A 13,748-nucleotide genomic window follows, 5' to 3' on the forward strand; every position below is an offset into this window, starting at 1 on the left:
CCACGCGCTCAAGGCCCGCGATCTTAGCCCGCGATCCGCGATAGATACTACGCAATAGCTTAAAAATAATAATATTGCTTTTGCATTTTTAACCAACACAGTCCTGACATTACTTGATCTGTGGTCCTGACGTAGAACTTAGAAGACAGTTGACATTTGTCTGACATTGTAGTTGACAGAGATTGAGATGAAATTATTTTTATTTAATCTGATTTAATCAACATTTTGTTTTGTACGGTGCCTTTTTATGATCTATAAATGAATCTGATCAAATACGTAATTTTCAAATGTTAAGATACTATAACAGTTAACATTGCTCGTTGAAAAGTAATTGTACGACTGAAAAAAAATAATAAGTAGTTGTAATTCGAATGTAAACTTTACTAGGTATATAATAAGTTTACTGTCATTTTAATGTTAAATATAACCTGTCGGAGGTCTGTGTGAACTGGCTAATAGAGTGAAAATTTATCTAGTGCTTAGCGTGTAAAGAATTATTAGTGATACAAAAGTGAGCATGGCGAAGGAAGAGGATGACGACAATTTGCCGGACAAAGACGCGGCAAAGGAGTTCTATGCTAAATACGAACCGAAGGAAATAATTGGACGGTACGTATTCACCTACTTATTTGTTATTTATAGTTTGTCTAAGCTAGTAGCACGTACGTTGAGCGTGTTCCGGCCAAATCGCGCTGTCAAAAATCGTATTATAAGCTCAAGTCTCCCTAACACCAGCACTTAACAGACTTCGTGACCTTTGAATTATGCAAGTAGGTTAATCGCTTAATAGTTGTTTCACTATATTTTTATCTGAAATAATAATTATTGATTATTTATACATTCGTTAAAATGTCCTACATTTTCAAATAAAACAAAAAAAAAATCCTAAATGATGTTGTATAAGTGTTCCTTTGATTGAAACTAAATTGATTGGTGTCAATACAATTTTATAAGGTCACATTAAATGTTTCAATAAATTGATATAAATTACAAAATGCAGAAATTAATGAGTATGTTTACCGATAATGTTTACAGCGAGATTGTGGACTATCGCTTCCCTAATGTCAATTAAATTTTAAAGGATTGTAAAACAGATGTACAAACAATATTTAATGCCTTTATTAGTTTAATAGAAAGTAAATATACCTACTTAAGCTTTGATTATAAATCTTTCATGTTAATTTATCAATCACTATTCCTAAAATAAGTAAACTAATTTGCTATTCCAAAAATAAGTAAACTAGTTTGATGATAGAATAACAAAACTGTTTAAAAAGTTGATAATTTCCAGTTATAATACATACACGAAATCCATTTCCTCCTCAACAGAGGCATCAGTTCCACAGTAAGACGATGTATAGAAAAAGAGACAGGTCGGGAATATGCAGCCAAGATCATAGACCTCAGTCAGGAGTCTCAAGATGGGGTGGACACGCAAACCATGAGAGATGCAACTCGGCAAGAGATCAGCATCTTGAGGATGGTGGCGGGGCATCCCTATATTAGTGAGTGAGTTGTTAACAGTATAGCATGTGTTTAGTTAACTCTTTTGTTAATATTGTAATCTGCATGCTTTTCAAAACTTATAATTCCTCAGTGTACAAAGCGCACAATAGTATTAGAAGCAAATGTCACAAACAACCAAACAATTTTGATAGTTTATTTTGTTTAATAATTTTTTTTTTATTATTATTATTCAGCCATGGCTGTCCCACTGCTGGGCAAAGGCCTCTCTTCCCTTCATCCACGTTTTCCTATTGTGAGCAATTTTTGTCCACTCCTTGCAATGAGAGTCCAGTTCGTCGCGCCATCTGATTTTGGGCCTTCCACGCAGCCTTTTTCCATTGTCGGGGATCCACATAGTGGTGATTTTTGCCCACAACTCTTCGGACATTCGGCAAACATGTCCAGCCCAGTTCCATTTGAGCTCGGCAGCTTTATGGGCTACGTCGACAATCTGTGTTTTTGAGCGCAGCGTTCTATTTTGTATACGATCAGAAAGCTTTACGCCCAAAATGCTGCGCTCCATTGATCTTTGGCAAACCCCAAGTGCGGACTTTTGGCGATCAGTCAATGACCAAGTCTGTGCACCGTAGGTGAGGATGGGCAAGATGCACATGTCCATGAGCCTTCGTTTTAGTGAAAGAGGCAAGTCTCCTTTCATCAGCTCTTTCATCGACCAAAAGCTTCTCCAAGCGTTTTCAATGCGTTTGGCAACTTCTTGATCCTGCCTTGCTTGAAAAGAAACTATTTGGCCAAGGTAAGTATACTCATCGACATATGCAACCGACCCACCCTCGACAATGATGGTGGTTTTGGTGCTGTTAGTCATAAGCTTTGTTTTGGTCATGTTCATCTGAAGTCCGACCCTGAGGCTTGCATCGCTCAGGTCTTCGAGCATTGTTTGTAGCTCAGAGGCTGTGGAGGAAAAGAGAACAATATCATCAGCAAAGCGAAGGTTTGTTAATCGATGCTCACCGATTTTAAAACCTTTGTTCTGCCATCGAGCTGCCAAGCTTCTAAATACTTCTTCCAAGGTAGCATTGAAGAGTTTTGGAGATAATGGGTCACCTTGTTTGACTCCTTTTGTTATTCGGAAGGATGGGCCATTGCTATTAATTTTTACAGAAGCTGTACTGGTACTATAGATATTTTGTATAAGGTGGATATACGTCGGTTCTATATTTTGTTCTTTGAGGGCTGTGAATATGGCATTGTGTTTCAGGCTATCGAATGCTTTTGAATAATCAATGAAGGCCAGGTAAAGGGGGAGGTTGAATTCATGGCTTTTTTCTAAAATTTGGTTAATCGAATTCTAAAATTTGTTTAATAAATCATAAGTTTTTGCTGCAATGACATACATAGTACCTTGCTATAGAGTAGAATTTAACTTTATGAAATTGAAATGTGGAACAATTTAAGCAATACTGGCACTATGTACTAAATCCCAATGGGTTTATAGGATCTCAACTACTGATAAAACAAGATAAATTATTATAAATAAAAAATTTATTTTTGCATCACACAATTTCAACATGTAAAAGGATTGTAAGGAATGAATTCGAAAATATACAATATAATATGGAGTTTAATCATAAAAAGTAATAAAAATATATACAGCTTTGACATTTGAACCAAATAAATTTGACATCAATGCGCAGATAAATAACATAATTCAGATTTTTGAATAAACAACAATATAAAATATCAATACTTGTTTGATCGCAAGAAAATCGTAATCTAAATTGATTGTTTCCTATTTTGAAGCTCTGTTGAAATGATAAAAAATTATTTATATAGAAAAGCTAAATGGTTAATATCGGATATATAATGTGCATACACAAAAACATACTATTAAGGTGCATATGCGACCCATTGATTCAACTACAATACTTTAAATTGATCACAGCAAACATGAAAATTGCGAATATAATTCAGACATGCATAAAAAGGGGCATGTGATGTGTGTATGTATTCTACAAGAACTAAATTCAAATAGAAGTAACAAATAAAACAATTGTTTCCAGTTGAGCTGCAAGACGTGTTCGAATCGGAGACGTTCATCTTCCTGGTGTTCGAGCTGTGCAAGAATGGGGAGCTGTTTGACTACCTCACGTCTGTGGTCACGCTCTCGGAGAAGAAGACGCGCTACATCATGAGGTAAGAGCTTGTTTATTCATAACAGCTTACGTTATAGTAATAAAACTATTGTGTATCGTTTGTACAAATTTTGGTTGAGGGTTATCTTTCCTTCTAGGCCATCCACACGTTTGCCGAACAATGTGACAAACAACGAACACACAGGGATAGCACTATACGAAGATAAGAGATGTACTTATTTCCTTCTCGCTTCTCTGTATAGCACCATCCCTATGTGTTTGTTGTTTGTCAGGTTGTTCGGCAGACGTGTGGATGGCCTATTAAATATTTTTAATGCAATAAATATGTAATATTAAATTTTAAATAAATATAATAATATGTGCACATCATAAAGATTACACTTATTGAGAAATAAATAGAATATTGCAAATCAATTAATAATATTTTACAATTGTATAGCCTAACCAAAAATGCTGTTTAATTTCCTCTGCAATGTGTACAGCAAATTAATAATTTGAAACAAATTGCTTACATTTTTGTTATCAATACAATTATATAACCGAAAGTCGTTAGTATTTATCTTGCAGCCGCGTTGACCAAAATTAATGACGTCATTCGTCAAGTCATATCGCTCTAGTTTATATTTAGGATCTATTTATAGCGTAAAAGCGACTATTGACGACTTTATTGTCTATGTAACAACTTGTATATGAGTGGTGCATACATGGTTTGAATCTAAGACGTTTTTCACAATTTCATATGAATAAGAAGAAGAAGAATCACAATATATTTTGAAAAATTAAAAAAACAACGATTTTGAAATAAACTTGGGTGGTATTGAAAATTATAAAACTTGTAGATAGATATAAAATAAAACAAGAAAGTCACTTTATCGGTCATAAAATATATTGAGGCGAGATTCGAAGACTTTGTTTGTTTAGTTTTAAACAATATCGAAATTCACCTGTTGCAATTATTGTTTCTGGGTTCAAGCTTGACCTATAAAGCATCGTAAGCAATGATAAGTAAAAAGTAGATATGTTATTGGTACTCCACGTTAGAGTGTCACATCGAAATGTGGCTAATTTTAATTCAGTTGTCTCTTTTTCGCTCATTATAGTCGAATCATGCCGTTTCACTTTTACTTCTAACCGTGTGTGCGTTAGTTTGCTGTTTTCGAACATCGAATCTTGTGTTGGTAACCTACCTACACCTTGTAATATAACTACAGACAAGTGCTGGAGGGCGTGCGGCACGTGCACAGCAAGCGCATCGTGCACCGCGACCTGAAGCCGGAGAACATCCTGCTGGACGACCAGCTCAACGTCAAGATCACCGACTTTGGCTTCGCCAAGCTGCTCGCTGACGGGGAGAAGCTCTTCGGTGAGTGGTATCATCTCTAGTGACACGATATTGTGTAATCCTCGAAAGTCAGTAAGAAAGAGATGAAGATCTAAGTCCAGTCGTTTTTAACACACATATAATAGCTTCATCTGAATGTTTATACAAAATTATTCCTTTGGGCTTGATATTGACCAACTTTAAATGGGCGAATATAATTCAAACTTCGTACACTTTTCAAGGATCAGTGACAATACAATAATTTCATATTATTAAAGCGTATTCCGTAAAGATAGTATTGCAGATGAATGCTATCGATTCTTAATAGTACATATTAAAATTCAGACGGTGGGTATTTCGCTAAATTTCACCTATATTCACGTATCGATTGGACATAAACATAGTGCATGTGGTGTTCCAGAGCTGTGCGGCACGCCGGGCTACCTGGCGCCGGAGACGCTGAAGGCCAACATGTTCGAGGACGCGCCCGGCTACGGACACGAGGTCGATATGTGAGTGCACATTTCATTTCAATTTGTCGCGTCGTGTGAAATAAAATAAACCGTTATTTAAATGTATAAAGCGGTTTCTACTCAAATCTATTTTCTAAATGACATTTGGCACATTAAAATTTCTATTCTTGGTTGAATTGCACAGTACTCACCCTTCTAACACCAAGATTTCGCGACGTAACATATTTTCCAACCTCATTGGACGGTCTGAAGTCAGGCGCGAGTCGGTCATGCATAGCGGTGGCACCAACTTCAGCCCGTTCATTGAGTTTCACAATCACTCTATCTATACTAATTACTTGCAATGAAATAAATACATTAATTATGGTAAGTTGCGTAAACAATTTAAAATTGTCAAGAAAAAAAATATAATTAATTATCTACATTGTAAATAAGTAATCGAAAAATTCCTTTTCAGATGGGCGTGCGGCGTCATCATGTTCACTTTGTGAGTATATTTAATATTTTTTTTAAATTTAAATGAACATAATCTTAATCGCATTTGTATTGAAATAAATAAACAGGAATTTGTTAAAATGAAAATTTTTAGTACTGTTATTTTGGTCCAGTGTAATATAAAAAAATTTTGAGAATTTAAAAAGAAATATCGACATAAAAGCTAGTTCGTGCGTGTCGCGAGTACCAGGCGATCAGAAATAACGTGCAGCTCGTTGCAGGCTGGTGGGCTGCCCGCCGTTCTGGCACCGCAAGCAGATGGTGATGCTGCGCAACATCATGGAGGGCCGCTACTCCTTCACCAGCCCCGAGTGGGCCGACATCTCGGGTGAGAAGTGAAAAAAAAAAATAGCTTAAAATACTTCTTGCAAAATGGCAAATTCAATATGTGTTTTTAACTCTTTAATGATGCGCATACCTTCGATACCAATAGATTATTAAATTTCACGATTTGAACCAAATACAAAGCGTTTGTCTGTATTCGGTACTATTTTTCCAATAAAATATTTTCCATCATCAACACGTTATATCCAACAGAGGACCCCAAAGATCTCATTCGCAAGTGCCTAGTGGTGGAGCCGGAGGAGAGAATCGGCATAGAGGACGCGCTTGGTCACCCGTTCTTCAACGCTAAGGTATACCGCCGCGCCAATCCTGAGCGCCTAGTACTTTATTTATCAATTATCAGCTTTTTTTTAAATTTTAGCAAATCTAAAAAAAAACCTTTTTCTGTTTGAATTGGCTATAATTGTTAGGGCTGTTTCACTATGTCCACAAAATGAATATTTTCTTCTTCTTCTACTAGTTGCTTCTACTAAATTATTGCCTATACTCTATTATATAAGTTATTAGTGTTGAAAATAGAAAATAGCTTTTAAATATAAATTAATCAAAAAATCCTATAACTTAATCTGCTAGATTGAACCCAAAACTAGCTAGATATGCTTAAAAAGTATAAAAGTATGTTAAAGTGTAGTTTACATGTTGCTAAACTAACATATTGGTTATAGAAATATAATTATTTGCTACTATACAAGGACATTGTGAAACAGGCACTTAATAAATACGATAGCATGGCTATATTTTCTTCTATTTAAAATGTTATACAGAGACAAATGCTCAACATGCACCGATACAGTGTATGGGCACAGTACGCTTGGAAAGCACCGTAAATAGTTTATTTTTATTCGATCGATATGTGCGTGTTGCAGGTTATTTATTCTTTTAATAAGACCCTCTTTCTCAGTTTTATTTTTCCATTCGATGAAAGGAAAAATGATACACATCTTAATTCATTCGAATTAAGATGTATATTTTTTTAGAGCCCGATCGTATCTGGGATACATCTCAAAAGCAATGAAATTTTACCTTTGCAAAGTAACATTATAAAACGATACGTGAGTTAGTACGTTTTAAAATTTAAGAAACATTATGAAAATTAGTTCGATCCATAAGCGATATTATATCCTGACTCAAATCTGGAGGGTATTTTATATTTTCCCATTTAACACACCAGTAGTTCGATTCTATACTGTAACTCAATGTGCGAAAGTCGCAATTGTCCTGCAACACGCACCCTCACTGGGTCGCATGTCTGACCGTGTGTTGTCTCAGCTGTGGGACCAGGACGTGACGCCGCTCAAGAAGACCTACTCCAGCGCCGGCCGCCGGATGTCGCGCATCGACCAGATCGCCATGGTAACTATGCGCTATGCTTGGCATGACACGGCATGTGCACGATAAAACACACACACACACACACACACACACACACACACACACAAACACGTAAAACAACGCACTCACACGTAAAACTACACACTCACACGTAAAACTACGCACACTCACGTTAAACACTCATACACAAAACTACTCATACTCTAATACAAGTCTTTTGACACGCTTAATAAAACAACGCATACTCACAGTCACACGATTAACGCGTAGTTCACAATGTTAATGCAATATGTGGTGGTGGATGGATTGATTAAATGCACTGCAATTAATTTGTAGATTGCAAAGCACTTTTGTTAGTGCATATAGTCTTTGTAAGAATAGAACTAAAGAACGAAACTTATGCAAAAAAAAACATTCAGTTATTAATGCTGTTATAACTTAGCAATTTAAGAAAGCGAAATAATAGCGAAAATTATTTGGAAGCTAAAATAAACTTTATTATAACGTGAAATTGGGAACGCTACACTAAACTCTGACACGATTACAGTTGCACGTTTGCATGCATTACACTAATTTACTAGAATAGTTTAGTATATAGATTAGTATGTGTTAGATAGTATCTATTTTGCCATAAGTAATGTCCTTTAAAAAAAAAGTAAATGTTAATTTGTATGTATGTTGTATTGTTCATAATTTTTTTTTCCAATATTTATTATTTATTTGTGTTACAAATGGTCTTCACTTTGCATAAATTGACGATACTTACATGTGATGAATAATGCATAATGCACCCATAATGCATCGAGTCCTTATTTTTAGATGACCCGTTTTCATTACTCACATTTTTTCAGTTTTACGCAACAAAAAATTGTCATAAATATTATTTAAAATCAGCATAGTTTTAAAAATGCTGTTTTTCAAAGCAACGACATCTGACTGACTGACAATCGTTATTTTAAATCGTGAATTGGGAGTAGAGGTTCTATATATGGATTTCAAAAACAAAAAAAAAGCGGGCTCGTACCTATATTATTTAGTTGTTATCATTATCAATACTTATAACCGGTTTCACTGCTAATTTATTGCATCGTATACGAATGTGTTTGAAAAAGTGTCAAAACGCGATAGTTCCAGGCATTTAGACACTTTTTCAAAACCATTCGTCATTTCAACTGCCGATTTAGCAGTCGTGAAGCCGGTCATCGGTATTATTATAACGTGCGTGTGCGCGTGCAGGCGCTGAAGGCGGGCGGGTGGAGCGCGCGCGCGCGGCTGCGCGTGGCGCTGTGCGCGGTGCGCGCCGCCGTGCGCCTGCGCCGCCTGCCGCACGCCGCCGCCAGCGCCCTGCCGCTGCAGGACGCGCTCACCGACCCCTACACGCTGCGCGTGCTGCGGAAGGTGACCGACACCAACACACAATACACAACACACTCTGTACTATCTAATTATCTATACTTATATCATATAGCACTGGACCTGTTAAATTATGAAATTGCTGGTCCGATTTTATCGAGGAAAGCTTTTATAACTCGTTAGACGAATAGCTAAGTAATAAGTAGATAAACAAAAAAAATATTGAAACTCACACTTTACTGCGACATTAAATTGCGACATTTTGCCGGATTGTGCCAGACGGAGCAAAATCGAGCCTCACGTTCTATTAACTATTTATTTTTAGTGTTTGTAATTGTAATCATTATCGTATTTTAACAAAAATATATATTATATAATACATGTAATTAAAAAAAATGGTTATGCAGGTGATAGACGGTTGCGCGTTCCGCGTGTACGGGCACTGGGTGAAGAAGGGCGAGGGGCAGAACCGCGCGGCGCTGTTCGAGAACACGCCCAAGACGGAGCTCAAGAGCCTGTACGTGAGCAACCTGAGCCGGTAGGCCGCGCGCAGCACCGCCGCCAAGCGCTGCGACCCTGGTACCACGGTGAGAAGCAACGGGCATTTACAGAGTTACTGTTTTATTATTTTATTTATAAATTATAAAAAACATTGTTTATTTCATATTGAAAATTGAATAATGACTGAATTAATTCAGTTATAATATTTTCAACATGAATAAAAACGTTACGAATCTTTTCGTGCTCTTATTTCAATAGTCCGATCAAAAATCTGCAAAATCTAATTATTGATAATGCATATTTACAGTATCTTATTACGTGTCATAGGGGCGAAATGCACTTTAAAATATCACATTTAACCCGATAGAGTTAAACTACAGAACTATGATGTTCAATAAAATTATACTTTGATAAAATTTTATTATAAAATAATTATAATTAAGTTAGATTAAGGCCGTGTACGCGGTCCGTGCGCTGTTTGGCTCAAATATGTGATTTTTCAAACCAGATTGTCCATCAACCACTTATCTTACAAACATATGAATTACTAATAATTTTAGGAAATTTTATTGTCTATATAGTTAGTTAAGAGTTTTTTTCAATTAATACAGTATTTGTGAATACCATCAAGATAACTGAGCCGATGATTACTTGATTTCGCTTTTAGTGTCAATTTCGAAGCTAAAAATATCTGAAATCGCTGACAGATCTAACAAACAATTTTTTTTAACTAACTGCAAAAATCCTAATTAAAATAGTTAGTTAAAAGATTTTTTTATTTTGGACTCCTAACTTACGAAATTAAAATCCGAACAATGTGAATTTTTTTAGAAATTATAGTCGACAAAATGATTATTTTCACCAAGATATTTGACTTAGTTTAATATAATTTTTGCATATTGCAATAAAAGAACGTCTTACTTATAAGATAAAATTTAAAAAATCAACTAAGGTACCTCTATTATTTTTCTACAATTTTTTTTAAAGTACCATAAAACACTGCGCGCGACCCGATTAAAATCAGTCGGCAGCGAGCCTTTCCAGAGAGAGGACATGTTGCTCGGCGCTCTCCTGTGGACTTATGCTGTTCATAGTAAAAGGATAGCGCAAGCCGCGATCTATCGTAATAGATCGCGGAGATTTTGACTTGCGTTAAATTGAATAAGCCCTCTTAAGACGATATAGTACTTAAACATCTGTATATATAAAACTCAAAGGTGACTGATATAGTGATCTATCAACGCACAGTCCACTGGACGTATCGGGCTGAAATTTGGCATGCAGGTAGATGTTAGGACGTAGGCATCCGCTAAGAAAGGATTTCCCGAAATTCTTGCCGGAACGAGGAAAAACGGGGATGCACGTACAAAGTCGTGGGCGGAAGCTAGTCTAATATATAAAAATCAATGCCACTTTTCGTTGTAATTCCATAACTCGAGAACGGCTGAACCGATTTCGATAATTCTTTTTTTATTATATTCCTTGAAGTACGAGGATGGTTCTTATGTAGAGAAAACGTAAACATGTACCACGGGCGAAGCCGGGGCGGACCGCTAGTATTCTTATAAAAATTTAATTACCTCAAGGTAACAAGCCCAACTGAGTCATTACGTCACCTCTTCATTATTTCTGTTCGCCTGATAGCTACGTGAAATTTACACTTTCGATTCTTTCGGCAAATGAGAAATGTATTTTTTGGTCTTGTGAGTTGACTTCCGAAAATTATGATTAGTATTTTGTTTATTGTCATTGCAGGAACGTTTTTGGGGTTAAATTGGATTTTAAGAATAAATATTACACATTTCTGGGCTCCCAATGAGTGATCTTAAAAAGTTAAAAAGGTGGATTTGCGACGCCGTGGTAATTTTGTCTTCTTTAAACCCCTCATAGACACTTTTGTGATTTGTAAACAATTGAGAAGTTATATAAATTATCCCTAATTTTAGCACCTTTAATTCAAGATGGCGGCTAGCGCCTGGGACCGTGAAAGTCGAAAACTTGGATTTTTATTAACCTTTCATACCTAAACAATATTGTTTCAAAACAATATTTTCTACGCCACCTTTTGTAGAGCATAAATACCTACAGACTGGATTAATAATTAAATAAATGAAATTGCGGATTCCTCTACACGCCATCTGGTGATCAGTGCCAGAAGTTTGATGATAGTTCTCGAGTTTTATGAATAGATGGCGCCACAGTATTGTAGTGCAGTTGGCTAAGAGGGCGGAGTGCGGAGGGTCTGGCGCTCCGCTCCCGGTCGGCCACGTGCGGCCGGCACGGGAGGACGCTCCGTCGCCCAACGAGGCCAAAAGTCGCGCCGTAAAAGGAAAATTTATGCGATTCCTTTTGTTTCAGAGGAGTCGACGTACCAGGGCGGCAGAAGTGGCGAGACGTCGCGAGGTTGGTCGGCGAGTAGCCAGTAGTCTGTAGTTAGTGTAACGACGCAGGCAATAAGTCATTTGTGATCTATTACGTTAGTTAGATTCTTGTATAAGTAGTATTATTCAGTTGTGATAACTGGTGTGATGTCGAGTTCTGTTTCGAGTTACTTTTCTACGATCGACCACTCGTTCGAATTATATTAGCCAATAAGTTATGTAATATATAATGTACATTATATTTATGGATGTTTAAATGTATTTGTTTTAATGCAAAGGAATGTTATTCAATACACTATTATAAGTATATTTTTTTATTTTACTTATACGTATCCCTTTTCAGTTTTATTCCCTCATTAAAATTTATATCGTATGTATTAAAATTTACATCTTTCATAGCATATAATAATATGTCCCAATCACATAATTTGGGTTTCCTATCAAAAACTGAATAAAAAAATATATGGTACTTAATACTTACCTACCTATTGTTTTTCAAAATAATAAAAATTTGAAAATATGAAACACCTCCTTGAAAGATACGTGAGATTTTACTGTAAAATATATCAGTTTTAAATTTTGATAAGAAGTCCTTATTTTGAATTTTCTGTAATCCATTTTTGGGTTTCATTTTATCCATATAGTAAAACATCTATAAAGAGTACTCACTAACAAAACAAATGATTTAATTATTGATTCATCTATGTTAATTTAATGATTTAATTTAATAAAAGTATCATTGGATTAAACATTATTAATTATTATCTAATTGATATTTTTTTCAAAAGTTATATATACTTAATTGCTTAGATATGTATGAATATGTATGTATGTACATAATATACAAATAGAATTTATATTTAATTCATTTGATAAGGAGAACTTTATTGGCTATGAAGAAATAATAAAATATCACAGTATATACTTACATAGTGTTTATTTTAAATATGTAATTAATAAGTAAGTATTTTAGTAAGTTTAGAAGTATTTTTGTGAATAAATAATTGTATTTTCCAATTTCTTTTTCTTTGCCTAGATTTAGCACTTTTCTATGTAAAGGTATGGACATAAAAATGCAGTTTTAAAGTTTAATAGTTGAATGAACTGATATGCAAGATTGCAGAGTAGGTAACAAAATAAGAAGGAAATAGTTAAAAACAAAACATAATAATTATCTTCATAGTGATTATCAATAAAATTGACAATTACTAATTAGTAAAGAATAAAGATAAACATTTACCACAACCGGCTTATCGAATTATAGTTTATTTTTTATTGACGCAATGATTTCGACTATACATGAAAACTATGATAACTCGTCGACCGATCACACCGACGGCGATGTGCCATATCACACATACATCACAGAATAGGTTCAATCGCACTTTACATTTAAATGGTGGAGATGAGAACTCGCAATCAACCGGCACGTTGCTCAAATGTGTTAGCCGCAAACGGCACGGCGAAGTTTTGATTCGCAACGTAACAAAGTGAAAGTCGGGTGGGGCGCGGGGCGCGGGGCGCGAGGCGGGGGCGCGGTACGGGGCGCGGGGCGCGGGGCGCGTGAATGGGCCGGCGGTAAACAAGCGCGCTGCAGCGGTGCAGCGCGGCGCGCATCGATCGCGCGCATTGGGCCGGCGCGCGGCCACGTGACGCGGCGCGCCCCGCCATTGGCCCGCGCGCCGCGGCCACGTGAGCGCGCCGCGCCGCCGCCAGTCGCGGCGTGACATCGGCCGCGCTCGCTGCGCCGCCGCCGCGTAGACATGAGCCTCCTCGACACCCTCCTGGAGGCGGCGCGGTTCATCGAGCTGCAGGAGCGGCGCCTCCACGCCGGTAAGTGGCGCCGCGCCCGCCGCCCGGCCCCGCGTGCCGGCGTGCGGCCCGAGCGCCGCGCGTGCACGTGCAGCCCGCGCGCCGCCCGCGGCCC

General features: G+C 36.9%; 2 protein-coding genes across 3 annotated transcripts in view; both read left to right on the top strand.

Moving 5' to 3' along the window:
• The first annotated feature begins 91 nt into the window (after positions 1 to 91).
• LOC123700271 (phosphorylase b kinase gamma catalytic chain, skeletal muscle/heart isoform) lies at positions 92 to 12,130 on the top strand. Its single transcript, XM_045647443.1, has 12 exons — positions 92 to 609; positions 1,330 to 1,505; positions 3,528 to 3,660; positions 4,832 to 4,983; positions 5,363 to 5,453; positions 5,872 to 5,901; positions 6,131 to 6,237; positions 6,447 to 6,544; positions 7,524 to 7,607; positions 8,823 to 8,984; positions 9,347 to 9,526; positions 11,799 to 12,130. Exons 1-11 carry the CDS (start codon positions 518 to 520, stop codon positions 9,479 to 9,481), a joined length of 1,260 nt encoding a protein of 419 aa, XP_045503399.1. The 5' UTR covers positions 92 to 517; the 3' UTR covers positions 9,482 to 9,526; positions 11,799 to 12,130.
• Positions 12,131 to 13,550: 1,420 nt separating this feature from the next.
• The window catches only part of LOC123700024 (max-binding protein MNT), a 39,576-nt gene continuing 39,378 nt past the window's right edge, over positions 13,551 to 13,748 (top strand). The window contains exon 1 of one of the 2 annotated variants that reach the window (XM_045647122.1): positions 13,551 to 13,654. In XM_045647122.1, the coding sequence (XP_045503078.1) occupies positions 13,585 to 13,654 (70 nt within the window). In that variant the 5' untranslated portion in view covers positions 13,551 to 13,584. The remainder of the gene's footprint in view (positions 13,655 to 13,748) is intronic. The other variant, XM_045647120.1, reaches the window with a different exon arrangement.

This window comes from Colias croceus, chromosome 19, assembly GCF_905220415.1.
Source record: "Colias croceus chromosome 19, ilColCroc2.1".
Taxonomy (NCBI): domain Eukaryota; kingdom Metazoa; phylum Arthropoda; class Insecta; order Lepidoptera; family Pieridae; genus Colias; species Colias croceus.